This window comes from Corvus moneduloides, chromosome 5 (genome assembly GCF_009650955.1).
Source record: "Corvus moneduloides isolate bCorMon1 chromosome 5, bCorMon1.pri, whole genome shotgun sequence".
Lineage (NCBI taxonomy): Eukaryota > Metazoa > Chordata > Aves > Passeriformes > Corvidae > Corvus > Corvus moneduloides.
In genome coordinates, this window is record NC_045480.1 from 27944077 (window position 1) to 27964617 (window position 20541).

Here is a 20541-nt window from a genome sequence, read left to right on the forward strand (position 1 = left end):
TTTAAAATTTGGATTAAAATAAAATTTTGGCGTGTGAATATGGGGACCGATTGTTAAGGAGACAGAAGCTCTTTGCCACAGGTTTTGAAAATGTTAGTCTTAGCTCTTACAGTATGTCTTTATTCATTTTGTGACATTACCATATTTTCTCTGTAGCTCTTTTAAGTGACTGTAAAAGCTTAAAAGTAGTCACTCTTGGGAGAACAGCGCCCATCTTGCATCACCTTCACTGGCCCGCCACTCCACTGATACTAGCAGAACTAATCACTTGGCTGAAATTAGTGGCAACTTTAAAGGCTGCCTAAAGAAAACCTTAGGTAAACCTAAAATCCAAAAGAATTAAAGGATTTCATAAAGGACGGGAATCAGATAACAGCACTGAAGTGCCTTTCACTAGCAAACAGACAAAATAACATTAATTTAACATGGCTGTCCTTGGCAGGGTGCACTTACTGGTCACATGGAAGGAGATCACTCTCTCACTTGACCCAGCCCTGTTTGTAGCCATACATCTGTACAAAGCAGATACATTTGCTGCTTGAATCACAAGGGTGCTCACAGTCTACGAAAGAACAATCAAGCAATTTCATACCACATCAGTGCTGAAGTAACACCCAACCACCTCAACAGCTCAGCAAAGGGCTCTGCAGATATCTGCACAACCGAAAATCCCTCCAAAGCACAAGTCCATGGCATGGTAGAAGCACAGTCCCCTTCTGAAGTTTACATTTTTGTCCTTAACTGTGTAACAACCAGGTAAAAGGAAACGGGAAGAAGCAGAAGGTGGACTTTGGTATACATGTTAAAAAATATTGTACACACAATTTTTTCTGCTTTTCAGTCTCTTCAGCTTCTAATTACAGTTAATTGGCAAGATTAACTCATCTAACTTCAGACCACTAAAAGGTAGTTACTGAAATCTAAGTCAGTTATATTCCTCCATGAAGACTCTCTTCAGATCAGTGTTCAAAGGACCTGAAAGTGTGTATCTGCCCCTTGGCTTCAGCAGGAGCTTGCCTGGCTAGCTAAGAGTAGATCCCTGAGCTTAAAAATAGGTGAAAAGAGTCTCATCTCTAGTGATGTATTTCCAGATATGTGGACTGCCTGAACAGGGTTAATCATCCCCAGCCAAGTGAAAAGAAACTCTGCTCACCTTTGTTTTCCCAGCAATAGTAACGACCCGGTGCTTAATTTCAACCTGATTCCCACCCTTTCTCTCTGAGATCACTTTCCATTTCTTGCATGCATATGGATTGGCTCCTGAGCGAACCTTCCTGAAATGTAAGTAGACACATATGCATTAGATAAGAGGAATATTTGCCCTTCAAGAGAGTGATTTTGGGTTCTCCTTAAAATATGCAGGTATCTATAAGTCAGATGCATCACTGGCCACAGCTTGCATCTCTGAGGGAAGCATATGCTTCTGGAAGTATTTCTATTAAATTTCACCCTATAACCTCCTGACACCTTCATGCTCTTCAAAGTAAAGGACCCCCAAGCCTAAAGGTGAATTTCCTAATTAATCTGCCTGTGTCAGCTCAGTCGGGATGGTTGGAGGAAAGCAGCTACTCTGGGAACAAACCTCCATTCATAAATGGATGATCCAAGTTGATTTAGTTCAAAGGAAGACAGAGAGACATAGAAATTACTGAACTCCCTACAAGAATTTCTTGAGGACAGTAGCTATTGTGTAGGAAGCAACCAGGCACCAAAGGAAGAAACTAGTGGAATCATTTTAAAAACAACAACAGGAAAGAAGAATGCTTTTTTTTTTGTCCCTGGCCTTTTTTTTTTTAAAGGAAATCTGGGCTTATGGCAGGCCCAGATAAGGGAAGCTGCATGAATCTCAGTCAGGCACTCTCTCTATCATTCCCCAACATCAATCAGTGCACTTCCTCTGAGATACACTTTCACACAGATAAAGAGCACCATCACACTCAGCACTTGAGCACAAGAAAAAAAACACCACAAGGACGCGTAATTAGCATAAACAGCAAATTTCCTCTGTTTGGGATGGAGTTTTGGGCCTGCAGCCCACAGGGGGATCTGAGGGAAGGGCATGTGAACAGCTGCATTTGAAACCCCGTGCAAGTCGAGATGCCCTTCAAGAGAGCCCGACAGCAACATGCCAGCACTGCTGGATCCTCTCTGCGGGTGGCCCTCGCCTCTGCCAACAACGACCTTGGCAGAGCCTGCCTGCAGCAATCTGCAAATTAAGTACAACAATCTTTTCTTCACTGGCCATTGGGTTTGCACTCAGTAATGAGCCTGGATGAGGGAGGCACCAAACAAACCCCAACCCAACACAAACATCCCTTAAGATCTACATAAGCTGAGAAGATAGCAAGGACGTGGCACTCACTGGGGGCTGAAAGTGCACTCCTCCTCCAGCTGCCAGTGCCAGAGCACGGTGGTGGGCGGTGGGACAGCGTAGACGGTGCAGGTGAGCACTTGTGCCGAGCCGTACTTGTAGGAGTCCACAGGGGCCATCAGCGCATTCTCACCGATCTGGGGGGGCACTGCAGGAGAGAGCAGCAGGTCACACCTCCTGCTGAAGGCTCCCCAGCGTGCATGCCATTAGACCCAGGGTGACCAATTCACACCATGCCCCCGAGTGCAACACAGAGCGTCTCCAAGGACATGTGGGGAAGCAGTGAACCTGCCCAACACTTTGAGGATCAGGATACTTAGGGTCTCCTACAAAATCCCCCTTCAATCCTCCATGGTTTCAAATGCAGTTCCTGGACTCTCACCACCATTCCCAGCCATTAAGTGCACATTATTCCCCAGGCCTGATCCCACTGCACGTAGCTTCGCTGACCTTTTCAAGACCTGCTGTCTTCAAAGCACAGGCTGTTTCCTGGGGAGCAGAAAGGAGGAGATAGGGGAGGAGGAGGAGGAGGGTTGTAGAGGGCAGGGCAGAAGAGGAGGGATAGCCTGTGTGGGGCAGGAAGGATGGGTGAGGCGGGACAGGACCAGGATGGAGCGGGGTGGAGGAGGACTCCAGCAGCACAGCCAGCAAGAAGGGCAGGAAAAGAGCAGGACACAGAGGCAAAGAATAATATACAGAAAAAAACCCAAACCAAAACAAAAAAACCCACCCCACACATAGGATCATCACAACACCAACACCCAGAGTCTGCAGCCTCTTGACTGACACATCCTAGAGACAGGAGAGACAGGTCACCTCTGCCCTCCCAGGGCTGAGATTCAAGGGCTGTTCTTCCTCAGTACTTAAATCTTCATAGCCATGGGATGAATTAAGCCTAAGGATGGTAATATACCACATCCACACATGAAAGAAAGGCACCTCTGATACCCCACTTACCATTCACCAGCAGGGTAAATGTATGTCTTTTCTGCATCTTGTTAATGGGATTTGTAAGGACAACTGTGTAATTCCCTGCGTCCTTTTCAGTTGCTTCAGTGATCACTAATGCATAGCCAAGTTTAACTGTATGATTCGCATTGACGGCTTTTCCATTTTTATACCTGAAGAAAATACAGAGCACTTTGAATATTTAATTATTTTCTTTAACTAAGAAAATCTCACTTTTTCAAACACATTATATCCCAGTTCTTACCATTTAGCCTCTGGTGGAGGATATCCTTTAAACTTGACAGGAATTTTGACTGTGTCACCTAGCCTTGTCTCAACGACATTGTCCATTCTCTCCAGATGAATAAAAGGACTTTCTGGGGAAAAAAAAAAGGAATTAAACTAAATGGTCCTTCTTTGTGGACCAAAACAAAAGTGCTTTCCATTTGGGTTAGCACCTAAGAAGATGACAAATAGAAGTTAGTGATAGGGCTATGGGTCACTGGTAAAGCACAGCTGGCTCCCAACTGGACTCTGGAGAGATGCCATCATGAAAACCTAGTCCTTTCCTTCACACAGAGGAACAGACCAGTTCCCTCACCGAGGAGCTCTGGAGAGCAGAGACAAGACTCAGCTCTCAGGAAAGTGTGCCAACTGTCACACCTGTATACACATACACATATATACATATCATAAAACTCTCTCAGTATACTCATTCCAGGAAATTAGACTATTCAAAACTACAGTGTGATAAAGTTAGATACTCTCAGACTATTCTCAAGTATGTATTTGAACCACTGCGGTCACAGAGTACTTTGAAATTATTTACATTACTTGTTATAAGTTATAAACTTGCATTCAGACATAAGACAGTGATTAGCCTTTTGACTGAATTAGACTTTTGACTAAGATTTAGAATGGTTTAGACTTAGTATCTGGTATATTCAGAATAACACATGATCTCATTTTGGCTCCTGAAGAGCAGAACAGAAAGAAGCCAGCAGAAAATTCAGTATATCTTGAAACAAATAACTTTCAAACTTATTGTGGGCATAGTGATTCTTCTTAAAAGTTCCATTAATATTCTGGCTCCTGAAATCAGACCTCAGGAAAACCAGTCTCCTTCAAAATATAAATCTCTTTGTCTGACTTGGTGATTAAAAATGAGCCATTCTCATGCTGGTAATTTTTTTCTATAAGTAAGTTAGTGGAGCTGGGGCTGTGCCCAAGAGGGGGTTGAGAAAAGGGTGTAGGATGTGGCCTCATACTTATCTATTCACTTAGCCAAAGCTGTTTCCCTTGCATCATTTCCGTATGACCAAAACTCCATTTGATTCATCTATTCATAACGCAAAAGCTGAAAGTTTTATTTTCTTAGCTTCATTCATGCTGACCCAGACTCTTGTGTCACAGAGCCACCAAAATCTAGCCTTAGTTCACCAAGAGTGAGAACAGGCAGCCCTTATACAAAGCCACCTACCCAAACTGAGTTTTACAGGACCTTAAGGAAGTCAGTGCAGAAGAGGATGGAGGCTTACATCAGTTTATTCTACTGCCCACTTTCTGGTGGGATTCTACAGCTTACAGTAACATACAGCATCCTTTAAAATCTTACTATTAACTAAGGTTGTGATAAAAAAATAATCCCATACTAGTTGCAAGAGAAATACTGTAGCTGCAGTTTGGTTCATTTCTGTCATTTGATTCATCATCGAGATGCCTTCTGCATCCCAGTAATTAATCCCAAATCTGAAACAACCAACAAAACTGAAGCGGATGATGTCATACCATGGATAACAAAGTAACTGCTGTTTTTCATGTTCATACGACCACTGGATGCTGCACAAGTATATCGACCCTTGTCACTTAAGGACACACTGTCAATGGTAAGGGTGCTTACAAACTTCTTTATTTCTCCTGCAGTGGTTTTTACATCCCTAATAGTGGCACGTTTTTCCTGTAATAGACAAAAGACAGAGATGTTTGGAAATGTCATTGTTATTCCTTCTGTCACCTTTTGCACACTTGTACATGCCAGAAATTTCGTTGTATATTATCATCTTCTTTCTCAATGTTTTGAAGGGGGAAGTGACATTATACCTAGATCAAATTGCATTGTGATGAAGGCACCTGTAAGTTAGTACAACTTTACCTTGATGGAAGGGTAGTCCCATTTAAAATCGATTCCCACATTCAGCTCTGTCCTTACAGTGCAATTGAGAACAAGTTTTTCTCCTACTGCCAGCTCTACTTCATCGTGCGGGTTCATTGTCAGGTCATAAATTCGGTACCCTAGAGGAAGAAAAAGGCACGCATAAAACACGGGGGTAAGAAGAGTTTTCTTTATGGCACTCAGCACCAAATTTCCCAGGTGAATGCACCAAAACTCTACCGAAACCCCAGCTACAAAAAAGCTCCTTGATACCCCAGTGCAGCACAATAATGGGTGTACAAAGGAGCCTGGAGAGAAGTGATGTGCCTGCCCTGAGCACTTCCCAGCTGAGCCCTGTGTCAGACAGTGACACGGCAGAATGTGTGCACTTGATCAGAGCCCCTCCAGTGGGGGGAGCAAGCAAGAGACAGTGACTCACACAGTTCCTCTGCCTTAGACACCTTCTTCTTATCCTTATGAGACCTAAAACTAAAGGAGATATATACCCATTCCCAGCAGTAAGCAAGAACTTTACAGAGAATAACAGTGGAGCATTAGCAAAATTATCCAAAGTTTACTTTGTGCAGTAAAAAAACTCAAAACAGAGTATTCTGAATGCAGAAATTCTACAGATATTCTGAAATTCCTCCAAATCAGAGGGAGGACTTGTGAATTTGGTGGAGAAGTAAAAGCCTTCTGCACAGAGTAAAGAGGGGAGGGCTGCTATGCCTTCCTGACAAGCCAGGAGAGACTGCCTTGGTGCCATTTGGATACTTTAAATGGTCACTGTGTCCTCAGCTGAGGGAGAAATAGCTGCTGAGTTTCAGCTCAGACTTAAGCCTCCACAGAATTATCACATTATTTCTGGGGTTGGATGAACAACTGACAAAATATACCAGGAAAGCATAAAACCCTGTGAGAGTCAAGATACAGGTCTTTAGAGAGACAAGATAACCCAGCTTGTTGTGCAGCCTTCAGATCCACCCTTCCTTTGGTACCCCTTCAGAGCAATTTCTTTTCATCTGCTGCTGATGGATGCTTGCCTCTCACTTCCTTCAACTATGACTTGCATTGTGGATAAGTGATTTTAGGAAAAAGGTCTGCATTGTCAGAAAAAAAAAATTAAAATCCCTGGCATCTATGTAAAACACTAAAAATAGAAGCACTTATCCCAACGACCAATCAGAAAGAACACAATACATTGCATTTAAAAGAAAACTGATATAAATCTCAACATCCATTTTGCATTAGCTGCATTGTCAGTATTGAATAACCTAGTGTCCAACCAAATGTAATTGGTTCAGTATGCTGTAGAAAGCAAAAGAACATTGGTTATAGAGAAATAAAAAATTTTGGCTTACCTACAACTGCAACTATGTATATCACAGACTGGTAGCTTTCATCATCTATTTTAGCTTCACAGAAGACCATGCCCGCATAGTTGATTAAGTGACTGGGTATAGTGAAGCCTTTTTTATTATTCCACGAAATGGATTTACCATCAGGAACAAATATCTTTTCTGGATATTTCTGTTTGAAATATTGATAAAATACATAGTCAAAAATCAAACAACCCTGAATTGTCACCTCCAGCATTGTCCACAACTGCAGGGCCCCCATTTTAACATCCTAGCTCAGGGAATTAGTACACGCTTTGAGAGTGCAGTGCCACAGACGAGTACAGGTACAGCACTCACCTTGTAATCACAGACTATAAAACTCACAAGGATGGAAAGAAGTTTTTAAGAAATATATTTATACTTCAAGCAACATAGTTATGCCACAGTGATTTCAACTAACTCTTGAAAAAATAACAGGCTTTTTCCTTACCGCATGTAGAGATACATTGAGATTTGATACGGTTCCAAGGCACGGCACTACCACAGTTTTATTCTTAGTGATGTATACAACGCCAAGCTGATCACTAACTGAAGTCACAAATGGTGATCTGTAATCTAGAATAATATTCAATAGATAAATGGGTATTATTTGTCACATGATTATGGAGAAAACTTTTCCAGTTTTCTTCTTTCCCTATTATTTCACAAATCAGTTTTATTATTTTCTATGTCATAAAGCACTGAGAAAATGAGACTAAATAGGGGAGGTACATGTTTTTATAGATACTCCACCCCCCAGATTTAGAGTATCATTATTCTCAAAACAGTTATCAGCAGCAGAGTGCACTTTGGAGAATGGCTTCCCGCTACAGCAGTCCTTTTGCCAACAAAAAACTGATTTACCCTAGTGTGACTTTCCTTGCATAAGTATTACAGGAAATATCAGTTAAAAGTTGTGACATGTTACACTGGCTCCCTTGATGGCAGCATCCTTTTCAAAGTCAGACCAAAAACCAAAAAAAATAGGTCCATGACATTATAAAACAAGCTAACTCATGTACATGATTACATCTCATTTCTCCAAGTGGTAACTATAAGTTAACACTAAAAAGGAAACAGGATGCACATGGGAACGAGGGTGAAGCCAGCAGTGCAAAAAGGCAGATGCCACAATGAATGCACTTACTGAAGCTGAGCATGTAACTGGAGGCTCTGCAGTGTCTGCGACACTCAGCTGTGCTGCTGCCAGCACAACTGACAGCCCGAGTCTGAAAACTGAGCTCTAACAGCCTACACAGATTTTACCACCACAGTCAGCAAATGTAGGGAAGTTTATGGTTTGGGTGGTTTCTCTGAGTTTTTTTAATGGTATCAGTACAAATTATACATGGGATTGGATCTGTAATTTTTAACAAATATACAGTCTCTGTAATCCTCTCTCGTATGAAACTCCTGCTGAGGTCAGTAACAGCTCTGCATTCATGAGGACAGGCTCAGAGCTCAGCAGAGATATGTATGCTACATTCTGGGTGGAGATCAGCAGACCACGTACTGCATATGGCTGATAAGTTCAGAATTATAGGTATGAAAGCTCTTGTGTTGATGGCAACTAGCATACCTGAATTTAATTACTCAACATGAAAACAAGAAAAAATTTTCATAGGATCAAAAATTCTAGGATTAATAAATTTTAGCATCAAAACTGTTTTGAGACACTTGATACCCTTTTTTTCTCTTGATGCTAGGGAAAGAGACACCTGAGAGTGTAAGCACTTACCTTGAACATAAACATAAATGGTTGTAGCTGCCTGGTTGTCCCTGTAAAGGCACTTGTAGTCCCCCGTGTCATTGCCGATGACTTTGCTCAGAGTAAGTGTCTTGCAGTAGGGGCCATCACTGCAGTCTGTCACCGAGATACGCTTCTCAGCACTGCTCTGCTTGCTTGGCCATGACCACTCCAGTGGTCTCTGACCGCTGGGAAAGCAAATGTTAGAGGAGCACACACTTGTGATATGTGCCAGCACTGATGCCCTGTGGTGAACCCCAGCCCCTCTGTGGCTATGGAGAGGGGTGGGCTTCACCCCGTCACACAGAAAGAGCGTCAAACCACATAGACAAATTCACATACACACCCTATTGTTAACAGCTACAAGGAAGCTACTTGAGGTTTACATTCTGCTGAATCTAAGTGACAAAGCACCCAAAAGAGAGTGTTGAGATTATGGCTCACCAGCAGGATCCACAAGGACCCAGCTGATTCTTCCTCCTCCCAGCCACCCTACACTCCCCAGCTCTCTCTTGCTGCAACCCTCCCACATAATTTCTAAAACTTGTCAGGGGAAAGTGAGGCAGAAGGCACAAAGGGAGTGGGGAGAAAACAGGAGTAATGACAGGAGGAAGATCACACCTCACTACATAAATTACCAATCATCAAAATCATGCTAACAGATTTGATCTTACCTGCAAGTAATATTTAGTGTGTTGTTTGCCGTTATTGTGAGGACATCTTTTTGGATGCTAAGGGTTGGCTGATCCAGAGAAATAAATAAACCTGCGAAAACATGTATGAAACCCCTCAAATCAACCCACTAAACAAAGTAAATGCTACTCTATCAGAAAAGTATTATATACAGGGATATGCAGCATGTTTTAAATGGACACTTTCACATCACCTACTTAGCAGCGAAGGGTAAATAATGATTTTTCACGCATCCCAAAAAGTTCAAAAACTCTGTCATAACAGGAAGCAAAGGCAGATGGTCAGGAGCTAGCTGCAGAGCATTACAATTCAGCCAGCCAGGGTGGAGTTCCTGTTTTCTTGTGTTGCCAACTTCAAGGTCTAACAAGAGGATGTGGGACATTGAAACGAAGTGAACCTTCATTTGATGATCTCACTCCTTGGGGATTACCAACTTTTCTTATAATAAATAGAATATACTTCTTTGAGACTACTGGTCAATGAATTATGTGAAGAAACTATTTAACAGTTCATCACAAATTTGAGATCCCATGAATTTATTTTATCCCTTGATTTTCTAAGGTTATCTCTCTCCTCCTAAGCAGTTAGGCAAAACTCTATTACTACTGAACTCTCGGCACAACGGCTTGTATTGCACGCACCCGGAGCCACTGACGCTTGTGAGGGCTGTGATCTGGGTGGCAGTGCTTGCTCTGAGGCACAAGCCCAGCTTGTGCAACACTGGGGGGTACCACAGGGAGAGATTTTCAGTCCGCCCTAGCTGCTGCCATCACCTTCAGGAATCCCGCCTCACCGGGCCGAGCCGCAGCTCCGACCGTGACAGCTCGGCCGGCTTCCACGGGCAACAAGAAAGCGTGGCCAGACCGGGACATTCCCTATTTCGCCAGCATTTCCCCGTGCTTTAATCACTCGCATTCCGAGCAGGTCCTTCGCTGATGACAGGTTTCCCGCGTTTGGCTCCAGGGACATTTTGCCCTCGGAAACCACAGCTGATGCTGGAGCCAAGCGAGCAGGACACTATGCCAAGGCAGGGAGCCCTCTCCGACGGGCCAGCACCAGCCGGCCGGACAGGAGAGGCCAAGAGGACAGGACAGGAGGGGTCAGCAAGCCCGCGTCCCGTCCCACCCGGCGGCTCGCACTGTCTCATCCGCTCAAGCAGCCCCGACAAACCCATAGAAAAGCGGCACCCGCGCCCTTCGCGGCACCCGGGCATCCCCGCGCCCCCGCTCCTCGGGGTCCCGCGGGGCTGCCGGACCCCGCGGCTCCCCGACACCCCGGACCAGGGGCACGCGGGGCTCCCCGAGGGCTTACCGGGAGCCAGGCACAGCAGGACCGCCAGCAGCCGCGCCGCGCCGAGCTCCATCCCGCGGCCGCCGGGGCTGCGGGGCGCCAAGCGAGCCCTCTGCCCGACGGCAGCCGCGCCGCGTCCGCCGAGCCGAGCCGAGCCGAGCCGAGCCGAGCCGAGCCGAGCCGAGCCGAGCCGAGCCGAGCCGAGCCGCTCCGCACGCCCCGCAGCGCCCGGCGGGATGCGGGACCCCGGCGAGCGGCACCGCCCCTCTCGTGCCCGGGGAGGGGCCCGGGGCCGAGCCCCCGCCCACCCCGGCACAGCCCCGCCCCCCGGCCCCGGGATGCTCCGCTTCGGACGAGCACCGGGAGCTCTCCCTCCTCCCTGCTCGGCGGCAGGAGGGCCTCAGCAGTAAAATTCAGCGTCTTCTGGCGCTTCATCGTGCTTTTTTGGGGTTTCTTAAAATCCCCTCAACAGGAAAGATCCCAAAGGCCAGCCATATGAGGTACTGCCATGTGAGACACAGCCACGTCCCTGCTGGCAGCGGCTGTACCCCCGGGTTGAAGTGTCTGGCAGCATCAGTGCTGAGTTCACACCGTGGAGTCCCCTAGCCGGGTAGCACGTACCCAACCGCCCTGGCTGGCCACAACACCGCTTGTGGGATCCAACAAGTGCCTGCCAGAGCCACCCTTCCCACCCATCAGCATCCGCATCCTGCGCTCTGTGGGATGCTCCCCGTGGCACTAACCATTGCCTTCTCACACCAAACGCTGGAATTTTTTTACAAAAATGAACCCCCCAACCGGAACTATACCTTTTAATCAAAACTATTAACTAGTTGAAGAGAAGTTTGTGAGGTAGTCCTTTGAGAAAAATAAACACATGGTTTATTAATGTGTTATCCATGCACATAATATAAAGCCTCTTGGGGAGATAGATAAATAGATAGATAGATAGATAGATCAGCAATGAGAGGTACGTAGATGAAAAGGTAGATAATCAGGTACATAGAAAAACACAGCTGTGTATACATATATGCATGCATATATGTATATGCACCTCTACAGGCTACCTTTTCCTCTTTCCCTTCAAGTCTGCGTGGGAGCTTGTCCACAAGTGACTAAGTTAATGAAGCAGTAATTTTATTTTGCATGCAATGCAATTCCAGCTGTTTTACTGTACTGGGGAAAGAGTGTAATTTCCTTTGAAATTACACCCATGTTGCTCACAGAAAGATACAGGGAATGGGAGAAGCCAAAGTTTTCCTAGAGATCAAATAAAATCCATGAAAAGTCAAATAAGACTCATGTGATTCAAGTGGCAGCAAGTCAGCACCATGCAAATAAAAGCTGCACTTGCTATTCATATGAGCTCTTAAACCAGAATATTGGCAGCCCTCCTTAATATCCCCCCCTCCTCCATCGTACTGCGTGTCAGGTCATTGGTATTGCTGAGTGATTTGGGGAACTCAGGCAGTGAGTTCAACTACTGACCTTGCTGATACTAGGCTGCATTTAAGGTTTCTATGCTAGTGACTGATACTTAGAGAAAACCAAACATACCTACTGCTAAAAAAGCCAGTTTGGTAACTTGGTTTGTGGTGATCCTGGTTTTGTTGGGTTTGACTATAAAGAGAAAAAAAATTGGTAAGGGTTGGATGACCTGCAAGAAGTGTTTGCCTCAAAAGCAGTTTAAGTAGTCAACAAAGAAAATGAAATTGTCAGAGTAAGTTAAAAACTATTTACGTGAAATTGTTACACAGTAGACAATTCAGAACACAGTAAAATCACAGGTAGCTCACTTTAATGCTTTCTGTGTTCCTATATGAGCTTCCAAAATGCAGCTGTAGAGAATATGCCCCTATTTTGATTTTAACAAGTAACTTTTCTAGAATTCAGTCAGATGATGTGCAGCTACAGCTTACTGCAATACCACTTGGGCTCTGTTTTCATGCAGAGTCATTGCTATTAAATGAGAGATTTGGAGGGGGGTGGCTGCTTTCTTTGTTGAAAATTATTGTGGTGCCTGAGCTTTATGGAAACAAATAACCACTGTTTGCCCTAAGCATATCTAAGCCAAGATAGAGGAATGCTAGCCCTCTACAGGCCCTTTGGCATTTGCCATGTCCCCTGCCTCCTTCTCCCCTGCAGCATCCTGAGGAAGGAAAGAAAAGAGAGGGGCTGACCCTTCAAACACACAAACCTGGTGAGTGCACACATTGAGCTGAGCAGCTGGCAGCAAGGAGCTTGCACGTTGTGACTGTAGTGCATCCACAGGGAACTGCACATTTCAAAAGCACAAAGTGTTTTTATCTCCCTGAGTGATCCCAACGAGATCTCAATTTTTACACTGTGCTTCCTAAATGGGACACAATCCTTCAGCACTTTGCCTGTCTGTCAGTATAATCTTGGTAACTAGAATAATGCTGCAGGAACTGCGGCTTCACTGTATGAATTGCCATCCCTGTAGTACCAGGGACATTTGTGGTACCAATGAGAACAAGAAGGCAACTTCTTTGAATGGGGCCCTAACCCTGTAAACATTTAAGCACAAAAATAACTTTACTCTGAAGAGTCATTCAACAGATGCAGGACTTTTCATCTAATTCAAATTACTTATATGGTGTTGGTGAGACTAATCCTCTAGGAAGATCAAATAAAAACTAGAGCCAAGTATCACTGAAAATGGTAGATGTTAGGGTAAAGTGAGAACTGGAAAAGGTGTGAGGTGACTTCACCAATACATGATGTATGATGTCATATGTATTTTGCGAAACTGATTTTTCTATTTTGAGCTTCAGTGGGTCTTTTGAAAGAGGATTTTCACTGGAAGATGCCGTGTGGAACCTCTGAGACAAGAATCAACCAGAGCAGAGAGGAAAGACAGTCACCTAAAATCCAAGTGGAAGATTCATGTAAATATATTGCTACTGTGATAGCTATGGGACACAGATGTCTGGTTAAAAAACCAAAACCCCAGCGCTTTAAGGGATGGCAGCTTTCTCATCCAGCCTTTTAGGCTGTGATCTCTGCACAGCCTTTGTGTCATCCTCCAGACTTGTAGATTATCTAGCATAGCCCAGATTGCACCAGAGACTATCCATGCTGAACCACAGGGAGCTAGTGAGAGAAGCCAAACATATTAACGTAGTTCAGTGAGTACAGGATGGGATCTCCTCCCTATCCAGAGACAGTGTGAATCTGGAAAACTTCCTGGGATCTAAATCTAGCCTGCAATGGCTTCTAAAGATACTCTACCCTCTGTCTCAGCATTCTCACCTGCCTTGAATAACAGGAAAATCCATTGAGACTTTTTAAATCTGTCTTACTTCAAAAAAGTGCCTCTGCCTTGGCCAGACAATAACAGCAAAGAAACGTGGGGCTAGAAGGAGCTCCATGAAACTTCAGCCATCCTGCCACAGTGAGCAGATCTCAGCTCAGCATGAGACCAGACCTGGAGATTTGTGGGAGAACTGGTAGCTGACAGACAGAATGCAGTCAAACCCTGTGCATCACTCTGTGCTTCATCAGATTGACTGCCAGTTCACACAGCATCTCCCAGAGCCCCTCGGAGAGCAGCTTCCATCCTGAAATCAGCGTGTTCCCAGTCCCTGCGCTTATCTTCCTCCTTCCCTGCAGCCTCTTTCTGCTGCAGCCTGCACGCAGGGAAAGCCCCGTGTCCACGAACGGTCCCTGGGAATGATCTGTGCAGTGGGAGGGGGCACCAAGCTTTGCCTTGGCCAAACAGGGCCGGCGAGCCTTTGTGCATCTGCTCCTCTGATCGCCAAAGCTCATTTAAAACAAGACACAAAGAAGCAGCAGAGGAACCGGACAAGCCCTCTCCCCTTTCCTCCCCGACCTGTCGCGCTTCCCCAGGCTCTCTGGCTCTGTCAGGGCTTCCCGGGCAGCCCTGCCCGGCTAGAGGACAGAGCAGCAGCAGCCAAGCGGCCCTTTGTTTGCTTAATTATTCAACTAACAACCTGGGGGGAGATAAGGGCTGGCCCTGGCACCACCGATTATGTTCTTTCCTGCTCCTGTAACTCAAAAAGTTTGCAAGCGGTCAGCATCCCGTGCAGAATACATCTGGAATGAGGCAGCCGGCAGCTGTACTGCCTCTCGGTCACAACCTCTGTGCCACAGCCACGGCTGCAAGCACCTCAGCATCAAGTGCAGGAGTGGGTGCTCCCTTCAGCTCTGTCTACATTGCAGACTGCACCACTGCAGCAGCCTGCAGCCTTGGCCCTAGTGTGGCTTTCTTCAGGCCTGCATCCACGGCACACCGACAAACTTTGATGAGGCAGACATGGAAGTACATTTGAGATGCCACTTCAAGAAAATGAGATGGCATTCATGTAAATGACAGGCAAAATCAGAAATACATTTACTACAACATGTACTTCGTGTGTAGACCACACAAAACATGTTGGTTTGCAAGGGGCATTGCAAAGGACAAAATCTAACCTTCCAGCTAGAAATGAAATAATAACTGTCTCAGGTGAGAACAGATGTGGAAGTAGGAATGAGACAGTATAAACCCACTAATTTTCAGACAGTTGCCTAAAGGTAGAGGTTTGAATACTTCTATTTTCAGAGTATGCCAAAAATGTTGACACCTTTGCTGAAATCTAGGGATATGTCCTTTGTATTTGGCTTTGTCCATCTATAAACAGGAGGTGTGTGTTCAGTGTGCATGGACACCCCCAAAGCGGCTTTATTCTAGCTTGGCTGGGTGCTGCAGGTAACAAAACTGGAGGAGCAGGTTCATTGCTGTCAAGCCCCAGACTAGTCTAAAGTGCCTTGGATATGTCTCTCCACTCCTAGGCATGTAATTATGGTTGGAGGCATGTGGAATTTTAGGGACACACCTTTGAAAAACTGAATTTATTTCGTTGTTTATTTGCTTGTCCCCATAGTGTCCTAAAACTCTGCATAACTACTCATGCCAGGATAACAGGGTCCTACACATCCCTCATTGAAGGAGTTCCTTTTTTTACCCTATCAAGTCGCTTTTTGCCACCAAACTATTTGTGGGGCAAGGGCTTTGTGGAGAAGGGACAAATGCCTTTGTTGTTTTTGTGGCTGAAGTCTATGGAAATTTCTCTGCTGCTTGCAGCAGGAAGCAGCTCTGAAGCATCACTTTCTGAGCAGGAAGCAGAGGGTGCCTGGGGCCCCTGGTCAGTTTGGCTAATGGATGGGCAACTGGTGACAGCACAAGCTACAGATTCTTACACAGAAGTGGCGCGTAATATTTTTTTTCTTGTTTCTTTTCCTTCTTTTTTTCCCCTTGACTTTTCTTTTTCCTTTTTGGGGCTCAAAGTTAAAAGTCTCTAAAAAAAGTCTCAAAGCCTAAGTTGACAAAACTGCCGGAGAAGAACAAAAACCTTTTTTCCATTAGTTGCCAGGTGCAGCATGCTTTCACTGCATCCTCTCCTGTGAAGAGATTTGCATTCACAAGAATACCCTCACCTCCATGCTGCAGGAATGGAAAACAGCATCCTTAGGCACTTTGTCCAAATGGCTGTGTTTTTACGTGAATTCCCTTAATATTCACTGAAGGAAAACAAGGGAGTAAGTATCACACTACTCACAAAGAAGATCCTGGAGCAAAGACCTGGATTCTGGACCTTGCACCTGCAAATATGGAAGGAGTTCGATATGGAACAACACCATCAGGAAAACTGAAATGGCTACCTGTTATGGCATGGTGTCTGAGGCTTTCTAGTGACACAAAGCCAGGCCTCCCACAGCTGAATTTCCATGGTAGTGGAATTCTAACTTTGGGAAAGAGTCTGCCAAAGACATGTGTTATGAAATAAAGAAAAAATGTGAATGTATCTGACAGAGAGCCAGCTGATCCAACATATTCTTGCAAGCCATCATTGCGTTCAGAGTAAAAGCAATGCACCCCAGATCCCAGGGTGTTTGTGTGTCCCATACTACATAAGGAACAATCTGAAGGGTTTTGGGTTGTTTGTAGCACTTTTCTGCTACGGAGGTGCCTCAGTGTCTGCTAAGGATTTTATCATGTTGCAGCCTTTCACTGGTGAGAACTCTGAGATGTCTCTCCTACACCTTACCACTTCTTAAATGAAATAAATATGGACCTAATATCTTAGAGATATTTAACCACTGTCACGTTTGCTTGAAACTGGCAGAAGAGTTAAAAAATTATGAGTCAAGTAGATATAAAAAGTAAACAGACAGACATAAAATGTGATTAGGTAAGTCCTATTTCCCTAGGGAACCAGCCTAAAATTTACAGGTCACAACAACTGGAAAAAACTGCCAGCACTTCATAGGACAGCATTAAAAGTTGAAACTGGAGGAAACTCAAAGGAGAGAAACAGGCTGTCAGAAATTGTGAAAACTCAGCCTACAAGGAAAGGCTGACAGATTTGAGACTGTTCGATCTTGAAGAAGAGGAGACCAGACAGACAGGTGCGATAACAACCTTCCAGAGGGGACAGACTGGAGGTCCCTGATCAATTATCCTTATAGTCACCAAAGGTAAAAGAGGAAATAATCAGTCTAATTTTCTAGACAGGAGATTTATCTCAGATAATGGGGAACAGTTTCTGATTTTCAGGGCAGTTAAGCACCAAATAAGGTTGTCTGGAGAGTCTGGGACTGACATCAACTGAGGTATTTAAGATCAGGTCTGTCAGATATTTATAAGGGATGAAATTTAATTCTGATTTACAATAGAAGTCAGTATTAGAGAGTCTTCTCAGGTTTATTCACGTCCCATGTATTCATAATTAATAGGAATATAATTTGTGGTTTCCCATTCTTTAATAAAACAGCCCAAAAATTAGGTACTTCTTTATTGGGCCAAGTGTAATACTTCATCCAGCCTACAACAACATTTCAGCACTCCTTTTCAGCTAGAAGAACTAATGTGACCAGTCTGAGTTGATACCTCTTTTACACCTTTTTCTTGGAAGGTATCTTGAAGTGACTAGATTTCCTGTCATTTCTTGTGTGTTCAGCAACAAAATTGAAAAAAATCCCAAACCACCCAACCTCCAAACCATTATTCACATCACCCCACTTCCAGCTAGGAACTCCTGGGAGATACCTGAGGGCAAAAATTGGTGAGGACTTCTGAAATGTGTCAACGGTTGCCAAAGTACAAGCAGCATTTTATAGTGATGGTTCAAAATTACATCAAACGACTTTCCCAAATCAGGGCAAATTGCACAAAGCATGTGACTTCTCTTTCCCAACTGTTGCTTGCCAGTACATTTAAACTGCATTTGGGGAAACTCCCAAACTGGCTCCTTCCAGGTAACTCATTTTCTTCCCAAATGTTTTCACAGCCAGGATAACTGAATAGTAACTGAACATGTTTTTTATTATGGGACACAATGTAGGGACTTAAGAACGCAAAGAACTTTGAGATCCACAAAAGACGCAGCAAGGGCTCCTACAGACATAGGAGGGATCTCCATCTCTCTACCGTTCTTCTGAAGACCTTTTTGGGTACTAGCACACCTGGCTCTCACAGTCCCTCTGAAGAACTGAACCTCCCAGCAGTGAGGAAACCTTGTTTTCATGGTCAAAATTTACTTGCATAGCAGATATCTTAAATGTGATTAAACTCTTTAACGTTGTAATACAAGAGTTGATTTTTAACACCCATGTCTCAAAAGCCTTTTCTTACAAAGTGTAAAAGTTCATCACAACTAATTGTATTTGCATGTTAATATTTTGTTTACAAAACACCCATTTTGTTTATTTCATACCCATTTTAGTGAGATAACGGTCATCATTTTTTTCAAAGAAAAGAACTGTTCCACTAAGTGCAAGTTCAGCTTCTGTTCAGGTTTCCCTTCCAGGACACAAATCAGTCAGGTTTGAAAAGGAACAAGGAGAATATCACAGCTTCTTTGCTGATCAAAGTACTCTCTTTACAGAGGTACAAATCGTGTTTCAACAGTCTGGGGAAGCAGACTACCTCAATTCTCAGATTCTTTACCCCAAAGCCAGAAACCGTAACCCAAAGCTCTGGTTTCTATGGATTTTGCCTTTATGAACAAGCTGACTGATTGATTACACTATTTTTAATCACCTGACTATTTTCTCACATCTCTAATCCAAGAAGAAATATCATAGCAAATATTGTACTACCTCCTCATTGTTTTCTGCTGTGGCTGTAGCTAAATGAATCCTCTGAACATTTAGTAGCTGATGTGTGGCGATGTGGGACCAGAAGAAAAGCATCAACAGGAAAGGAAAGGAAGTGACCAGGCACTGACTGTATTCTTCACTGGGTTTGTCTCACCAAAAGTTGTCACCAACCAAAGGTTAAAAAATACATTCCACATTGTTTTCTAGAGGGGGACGCCCAAACAGGCCACGCACAAAATTCATAGAATAATCATTAAGGACAGAAGGAAATATTAAGACATTCAGTCTGACCTTTGAGAACCACGGGCAGCAAAGGGAGCCCACTGGGACACAGTGCTTCATTATTGAAGTACAAATTCTACTAGCAGAGAAGAGGAATATTTACTAGAAGCTTGAGCCTGGCTGAAGTTAGAGCCAGACAGTTAACAGCAGATGAAGGGCTCAGAGCCTGCATGTTATTCAGGAGGATTTTAGGATCATATATAATAGCAACCTTAGCACTGTGTTGAGATTATTCTAAAAAGACAAACTGTATGCTCATATATATGGGGGATGTAATATATACATTTATATTAATACACATATATATCTGTACTTTGTGAGATGTCAGGAATATTTCTGCAATTCTACTAGTATAACATTTATTAACTACACAGTAAACGTAGCTGATAAGCATTTTGAAATAATTTCATTTCACTGAATTGCTGATTCAGTTCTTGTAATACATTACCATTCCCACCCTTTCAGTTGTGGGAGTCACCAAGGCAACTCTTCCTTGTAACACTCATAGCAAGCAATGAGGACACTTTTTTCATCCTGCCCAGACTCAGAAGGAGCTGATTAAGGCTAACAATGCCAAGGAAACAATAAGGAAAGCACAGAACCTTGGGAGGGGCTGGAGGGTTTCCTAGAGAACCATCCTGCAGCTGAGGGAGCAGTGAGGGAAAGAGCCCAGCTCTGCTCCTTTCCATAGTCAGCATCACATTTTCCAGGCGAGCCCTGGATACAGAACACCACAGATTGGGAAAACTGATCTGCAGGAGGCTATGTGGTGGAGGCTGCCAGACTTTTCTCTGGGGCATTGCTTTCTCTGCAGAGGTCATAATTCAGTGGCAGCATTTTCAGCTGAGACCAGCAGTGAAATGCCAGGCAACGGAAACAAGGTGATTTTGGAATTGTGAGTCCAAGAATGACATGGTGCAAACTACACAGGTGCAGATGTAGATAGGGATGCCAAATCTCCAGGCTTAAATTGGTAGGAAGGACTTTTTCCTGAAGCCACAACTATCGCCATTAGAAATGAATGGTGAAAGCAACCATTTGGGTGAAAAGGGTGACAACCTTATAGAATTGACATGGACCTCAGATTATCTGGTTTTGGACTTTTGTCCATAAAATGCCACAGGATGTGAGTCAGCAGGAATTCTCCATAAGCCTGAAATTAGACCTTTATTGCAGGAAATACTATGCCAACTCTGAAGTGTTGGCACCACACAACACACACCTCCTTATTCTTTGACATCTGCAGACTGCCATGTGCCAAGAAAAAGGTAACTGAGCAGTTCAAGGAAGGAAGACATTGAGATCAGGGTCAGTGATATCTGCCAAGAAGACTTATTTTATTTCAGACTTAGAAATACAGGAATGTTTGATTTATAAGGGGTGAGAATCTAAGCATAAAATTACCATTTCTAAATTCTTAAAAATCACAATATTTTTAACCCAAAAAATATAGCAACAGGGGTCAGTGAAGAACAAATCTGTCTAATGTCCACAGATGCATGAACAGTCACTGTGTAGAATAAGCCTCTGTCTCTTAATTCCTTTCTCTCTGCCT

General features: G+C 44.1%; 1 protein-coding gene across 1 annotated transcript in view; it reads right to left on the reverse strand.

The window, feature by feature from the left end:
- The window catches only part of KDR (kinase insert domain receptor), a 30643-nt gene extending 19925 nt beyond the window's left edge, over positions 1-10718 (reverse strand). Inside the window, exons 1-12 of the mRNA XM_032109572.1 lie at positions 10602-10718; positions 9272-9362; positions 8589-8785; positions 7302-7426; positions 6833-7001; positions 5472-5611; positions 5108-5276; positions 3585-3696; positions 3329-3492; positions 2363-2519; positions 1154-1274; positions 454-562 (exon numbers count right to left, since the gene is read on the reverse strand). Coding sequence (XP_031965463.1) covers positions 454-562; positions 1154-1274; positions 2363-2519; positions 3329-3492; positions 3585-3696; positions 5108-5276; positions 5472-5611; positions 6833-7001; positions 7302-7426; positions 8589-8785; positions 9272-9362; positions 10602-10653 — 1606 coding nt within the window. The 5' untranslated portion in view covers positions 10654-10718. The remainder of the gene's footprint in view (positions 1-453; positions 563-1153; positions 1275-2362; positions 2520-3328; positions 3493-3584; positions 3697-5107; positions 5277-5471; positions 5612-6832; positions 7002-7301; positions 7427-8588; positions 8786-9271; positions 9363-10601) is intronic.
- Positions 10719-20541: the final 9823 nt, after the last annotated feature.